General features: G+C 25.8%; 2 protein-coding genes across 2 annotated transcripts in view; both read left to right on the top strand.

The window, feature by feature from the left end:
- The first annotated feature begins 1,985 nt into the window (after window positions 1-1,985).
- On the top strand, window positions 1,986-5,641 carry LOC105567808. Its single transcript, XM_012023004.1, has 5 exons — window positions 1,986-2,113; window positions 3,235-3,321; window positions 3,531-3,797; window positions 4,255-4,413; window positions 5,323-5,641. The coding sequence occupies exons 1-5, from the start codon at window positions 2,029-2,031 to the stop codon at window positions 5,469-5,471; spliced, it is 747 nt and encodes a 248-aa protein (XP_011878394.1). The 5' UTR covers window positions 1,986-2,028; the 3' UTR covers window positions 5,472-5,641.
- Window positions 5,642-6,864: 1,223 nt separating this feature from the next.
- The window catches only part of LOC105567831, a 4,997-nt gene continuing 4,630 nt past the window's right edge, over window positions 6,865-7,231 (top strand). Inside the window, exons 1-2 of the mRNA XM_012023039.1 lie at window positions 6,865-6,876; window positions 7,125-7,200. Coding sequence (XP_011878429.1) covers window positions 6,865-6,876; window positions 7,125-7,200 — 88 coding nt within the window. The remainder of the gene's footprint in view (window positions 6,877-7,124; window positions 7,201-7,231) is intronic.

Below are 7,231 nucleotides of genomic sequence, written 5' to 3'. Positions count from 1 at the left end.
CACTTTTTAGTTTTTCTTATGGATTTTGTTAACATTTTTATTAGCTATAAACGAGTTATACTAACAATTATTTATTGCAGCAATCTATCACAGGTAGTAAAACATTTTCATTATTAAATCTTATTTTTGTTGTTAAAAAGATAATGTTAAAAAGAATAGTTTTATAAACAGTTAAAGATTGTTTTTTATATTAACTAAAAACCTAAACTAAAATTTAACAGGAAAATATTATCTGACCTCAGTGAGCATATACATATACATATATATTTTCAGTACTTACAAAACTTGCAGCATTTTTTATAAAATTAATAAAAATTTGTAAAGAATTATTGAACATACATTGAACTATTTTTTATGGTATGGCAAATAATTAATAAAATTCAGTAATTAAAAACATAAAGCACATTCGGTCAAATAATATAATCATTTCGCATTAAACGATTACTAAATTTCTTGTTTACGTTAACAAAATAATGAGTCATTAATGAAAATATTAAATATACTATGTATATTAACGCAATACATTAAGTATCTGACATTTTTTATGTCAAGCAAAGTACAATGCAGTCACTTTATAAAAATAAAATGACATCGTTGGAACAATGAATAGCATAATAGTTGAGATATTGACTTCTTCCATCTTACATGTGAGCATATATTAATAATTGTTTATTGATTACAACAGATATTATATAAGTCTAGTGTATTTATAATCTCTTGAGATACTTATAAAATCATTACATTACAAGATGATATAGTGCATACTGCGTTATAATGCTTGCATTATGCATAGCGGAAAAACATATGAGTCAAGTATTTCTTATAAAATTTTTTATATATTTTAATAAGACAGTCATGTGCTGAATCTCTGTCAATGCTTTTAGATACTCTTTTAAAGAATTAATTGTACAAAATCGGTATAAAACTGCATGAAGATGAAATTAAACAAAAGTTACTTATAAATAAGACCGGATCTACAATAGGTGTAGTAAGCCTTAAGCCGTAAAGAATTGATCAATAACAGGTGATTATTTTCCTTCCTACTGTGATTGGTCAATTTCTTACGGCTTAAGATTTACTAAATCTATTGTAGCCTCGGCCTAAAGGTCGGACAAAGAAAAAATTTATCACGATCCCAAGAAATATGAGTGTCGCAATCAGTTTCATTGCAGATATCGTATGTGCAGACAATTATAATCGCTATTATTTTTTAGTATTTTAAAAAGATATCCTTACGAAACATTTAATTTGCGTTTTTCTATTGTGAATAAATTTATCAACGCGTGCATAAATGAACACCGTGTGTACAAGCTGTAAGTACTGCAAATGCTATTGCGATCTTTGTAAATATAACAATATTTAAATAATATCAGATAAGAAAAGGTTCTTTTATTTTGCGTCTGCATCATGCATAATTGGTAATTAATGATTATATTCCTGTTGATAGATTTGTGTAATAGTTAGAATAATATTGCTCTTCTATTATGGAAGAGTTAGGGCCAAATAAATATTTAGATTCTTTAAAGTAAAAGTTAAATAGTAAAATATTAAACATTTTACTACTTAATAACAGACACATAAATAAATAAATTTGTAATCTATATTTTCATTTCTCCTGTACATTTTATTAATTCTTATTGATATTTCAATTTTAAGCATGCTAGTATTATGCGAATTACACTATGTTTAAATTTCCCACTAGATATAGTATAATAACACATTTATTCAGAACCAGTTTCTATTTAAGTTAGAAATTAGTATACATATACATAATGTACAATAAATATATTACATATATGTACAAATAATATTTCACATTTTAAAAGATTTATAAGATCATAGTATATTTTTAAATCATAGAAATAGTACACGTTCCTTTAATTCTAACTCATTTATATATCTTCTTTACATCATTGACATATTTATGCCTATTAACATCATTTGATTTTATCATACGGCCTTGTGAACAGAAATTATATAAGACTCTGCAATCATAGTCGATCAACCTGTTTGCTGGAAAACTAAACAATGAACGTGTTACTCTACGCTCTCAGTATATTCAGCGTTACGGCATTCGGATTTTTCTCACAATCAACTGGAGAATCTACGCTTCGTAAGTTTTTATTCAAGATACATTTGTTACATTTATTGTTACAATGATTTTATTGCATATCTACGCCCAACAGCAACAATTCTTTTAATGACATAAAAATTTACCATATGATGAAATCAATATGGAATTAAGGTGAAAATAATTTCAAATGAAAGACATATAATATACTTTTGAATATGAGATGTAATGTAAGTGAGTATACAAGTGAAAAGATATTCTAATACAAAATTGTACATACATGAGTTTCGCTAAAAATTTGAAGTTTCTTATAATAATTACTTTTCTGTATTCGTTAATCATTTTGTTATGAAAAATTACTTCATCTTATTAGAATTTTATTTTGCGTTGTTAGACGTTTGCCTTAGCAAATAATATCTTCGTTTATACTTACGAGTGATAGTTCCTATTTTTACGAATATCATGAATTGCATAATTTATTTGCCACAGAAAAAAGGAAAAAGATTACAAAAATCTTCTTATCGTGTTCATGTAAATATCTAACATACACGCATTTAACAACAAAAAATAGTTATCTCTTACATTATATCTTATTATTCACTTAATTGTTATATTTTTTATTACTACTATTTTATTTTACGACAATTCCAGTTTATTCTTTTTATAAGGATAACGTCGACAATTAACTGGCACAATATATTTCGTTTAGAACATACAACGTTTCGACCAGTAATACTGGTCCTTATCAAGTATTAAAAAATTTCCTTTAACAACCCATTAGATGTGACAGCAAAAAATGGGTAACATTGGCAATAATATAAGAATACATGGAGGAACGAAGTCTTCTACCGACCTTTCACAACAATTGACGTCTTTTTAAAATATTTTATATCTACTCCATATGTGTTACTGTGCAGAGTGATTCGTTCCTCCATGTATTCTTATATTATTACCAATGTTACCCATTTTTTGCTGTCACATCTAATGGGTTGTTAAAGGAAATTTTTTAATACTTGATAAGGACCAGTATTACTGGTCGAAACGTTGTATGTTCTAAACGAAATATATTGTGCCAGTTAATTGTCGACGTTATCCTTATTATTTGTTTTTTATTTACTGGCGATCCATCTCTTCAAGTTTTTATTCTTTTCGTTTATCTATAGCCGTAACTGTCTGCAAGAGGAATTCAGCTGATTATTCCACATGTTTAAAACACGCTTTAGAGGAAGCATGGCCACGATTTGTTAAAGGTATTCGTATTATTATACGAATTATCGTATTATTATACGATAAATTAATACGATGTTAGAAATGTTTATCTAATTAATCAATAGTAGCAGTAAACTATAAACTTTCATTTTATAAATCGTTTAAATTGTATTAAAAGTAAAAAAGTAAATTTTGTTTTAATCGAATTACTCTCAAATATATATTAATATCAACTTATTCATATTCGTAGGACTTCCAGAATTTGACTTTCCTGCTTTGGATCCATTATTTCTCGAACGTGCCACAGCTGTATTAAATTTAGGCGAGATACATGGAGAAATAACTGCGTCAAACCTGACTGCTATTGGTTTATCGAAGACTCATTTTTCTGATATAAGAACGCATTTTCTTGATGACATTTTCCGTTTGGAAATTGACGCAGAAGTACCATGGTTGTACGTAGAAAGTGCTGTACAAGCAAATAGTACTTTAAGTGTGTTCAGAATTACTGGTAAAGGTAAGATAATAAATTCTATTCAGCTTGCAAAAACAAAAATGTCTTTTATCAATATAAGCATTTACGATTATTAAAAAGTAATTATTAACTATGAATTCTCTCTATTAAAATCTGATTGGTTGCAATTTTATTATTAGTCAGTTAAGATATCTCTAATAGTCACGTAAATTTATAAACATACATATACAAAAATATGTATGTAGTAGTAGTAGTAGTGAAAATATGTATGTATATTACCATATAATTCTAATGTAAAAATATGTGATTAGTGTTTTATAATTTGGCCACTACTAAAGAAGTTGTTTCTAAATATTCCAATTTTCATTCCACTTAAAATATTCCATGCTCATTCCATAACCAAACTATAAATATAAATATAGATATATATAACTGTAAAATATATAATAAACTGTAAAAATATAAATATAGATAACTGTAAATATAATTTACATAACAGGTCATTTTAATGAAACTCTGACTGAAGTCAGAGGAACGTGGGATATGACAGGGCATGTAGTGAACGACACATGGATTGTAGAACATTTCCGTATCACTCCGTCAGTTGGAAAACTTAAAATATATTTCGACAATTTGTTAGAACAAGGCAAAGAGTTTAGTAAGTTGTGTTAAATTAAGTAAAATATGATTTCATATTAGTGCTATTTTTCTGGTACATATAAGATTTACTAACACACTAAGAAAAATTTCCATTGGATAAACCAAATAAAATAGTATTTCAAATAGTTAATTTTTTCAATTAAGTTTTCCGATTAACTTTTGGATATAGCCGATAATAAAATTTATCCGATGAAATGCAGTTACCAATAAAATTTGACCGAAAAATCGATCATATATTTTTTATCGAATGTACAATTTAATCAGATATATGCGTTTATTGCTATGTACATACTTGCATTATTTGATTATATCTAACCGAATATTTTTCTTACAATCAGTGCAGACGGTGAATAATTTATTATTTAAATATATGTAAATCTCGTTATTTTTATTATTCGCAATAATTAATTAAAAGTTAATAATCTGTAATTCATAGTTATCTGTAATTCATAGACAAAAATATTCGTACACCAAAATAATAGTAAAAATAACTAATAAAATTATTACATAATTAAATTGCAATGTCTGTATATTTGAATAAGTTAAAACTGCCAAATGTTGTATACTTGAATAAGTTAAAACTGCTAACTGTTGAAATGTCAAACTTTGAAAAGAATTCCAGACTACCTTGATATTATTATCACAAGTAATAATGACGATATAAAATCAATTACTAATTTAAAAAAAGAGGAGAGTTATTGTAAAAATATTACTTAAAAAGTTGTAATCATATTTTATTTTATTGTTAGTATATTTAACATTTCTTACCAATTTTTACAACAAAATATAAGATCACGAAACGAAAGACATTATTTATGTAACTTTAATAATCTAACTGTATTTATATTGCTTTCTTAAATTGATATGTTTTTTCTAGAACATATTCTTATTCAATTTTTATTTTCAGATGATGTTGTCGTGAATTTTATTAACGAATATTGGCCGGCTTTATATCGAATAGTATTACCAATACTAGCTGATGTATACGATCCTTGGCTAGTTGATTTTCCTAATAAGTTTTTCTCAAAAATTAAATTCTCAGAAATATTTCCATAAAAATTGTATATTTATTATACGTCAGTAAGATACCACATTTTTTGTAAAAATGAAAACAATATTTAGCTTTGTAAACATTAAAACTATGTAAGATATATTTCTGAGATTGTATTATTTAATCTTCGTATTTTAACTATTGGAAGCAAAATAAAAAAATTATTCCTCTCCTATTTTCTTCTATTCTTCTAACATCAAGTACATTTTACTCAATTCTTTTTATATTACACATGTAACACAGAACACAAATTAATTAACAAAATTCAACAACTAAGTGAAAACAAGTTTTCATAAACAACCTTAATCATTATTAAATTATTAGATTACCTTTATCCTGCTCGGTCCTAAGAATTGATTTGGCGTTCTCGTTTAACCTATTTGATTTATACCATAAAGGTCCGGATTTAACTTCATTTGTTTATAAAATAAATATAATTATCTATATATTATAACGTTACATTCATATTACATAGAGGTCTTTTTTCTGGGACATCTACATGTTTATTCTTATTTTTAGATGATCTTATCTTAACTTTTATAAACGAGTACTGGTCGGTGTTATATCGAGTAATGTTATCAGTAACGGCCGATATGTGAGACGCATGGTTAACTAACTTTCCAAATAAATTTTTCTCAAAAGTTTTCTTCTCAAAAATACTTCCATGAAACTCATATATGTATTAATGATATGGAGTGCAAATGCTTCATAAAATTTAAAATACTCATTTCAAACGCAGTAAGTATGTAGATTATTTTTCTGGTATTTCATATTTTTATTTTGGCTTTTCAACTTTTCTTTGTGAGCAAAATTTACAAATAACTTAAAGTAATTTCAATTATTTTTCTCTTGTTTTTTGTAATCCTAGATATCGTAAGTAACCCATAAGAATAATCAATACTATAGTTTTAGTTAAAATATATTTTTAAAAACATAAGAAAATATATATGAAAAACTTTATTATCATGAGTGTTTATTTCTTAGAAAATTATCAATTACAAATTATTATACATTTAACAAAAATAGAATAAAGTTAATGATCATATTCTCTTGAATATATTTGCATAACGAACAAATGACATTATTTTCTTATTACAAGAGAGAATAAAATTAGAAAAGAGTCTTTTACTCTCTCAAGTTAAGAGTTAAGTAATAAAAACTTAAATTACAGTCTACACAGTCTATATAGTACAAAGTAGTTAAAAAATATTGCAATTTCGAGATTGTACAGCGACAAAACATTTTTTAACAAAATAATTATTTTTCCTTGACGCTGCAGTACCAGGTGTGGATTACTACTTTAAATTATTATGAACATATTATTCGTAATATCGTCATTATTAATTATTTATTATCGTAATTGAGCTACTGATATTAGTCACTTGCGTTCTATAAAATATGCATACAGTGGTACCAGCGAGGCACACACAATTGTAACCGAAGAGTTAAGGTTCCTGAATAATCAAATTGAATTGTGCCTAATTGAGGACCAAAAACGAACTTTTTGGTAGCTGCCGCATTAAAGTAATATTTGCTTTCACATATTAAATTCTAACAAAATGAAACTTTTTGATATATTTTAACACTACAACAATTATATTTTAAATATAAAACATTGCATTGAAACAAAAATTATGTTATACGTGAAAATAATTTAGCTTTCTGACGTATCAAAAAACACACATACATATACATATATATGTGGATTATTCGTAACTGGAAAATCTATACTTCGTAAGTTCTTTTTAAGAATTCTTTGTTATAA

This window comes from Vollenhovia emeryi, unplaced genomic scaffold (assembly GCF_000949405.1).
Source record: "Vollenhovia emeryi isolate VEMERY1.0 unplaced genomic scaffold, V.emery_V1.0 DF939134.1, whole genome shotgun sequence".
Lineage (NCBI taxonomy): Eukaryota > Metazoa > Arthropoda > Insecta > Hymenoptera > Formicidae > Vollenhovia > Vollenhovia emeryi.
The sequence above is the reverse complement of the archived record's forward strand: the minus strand, read 5'-3'. Positions and strand labels throughout refer to the sequence as shown.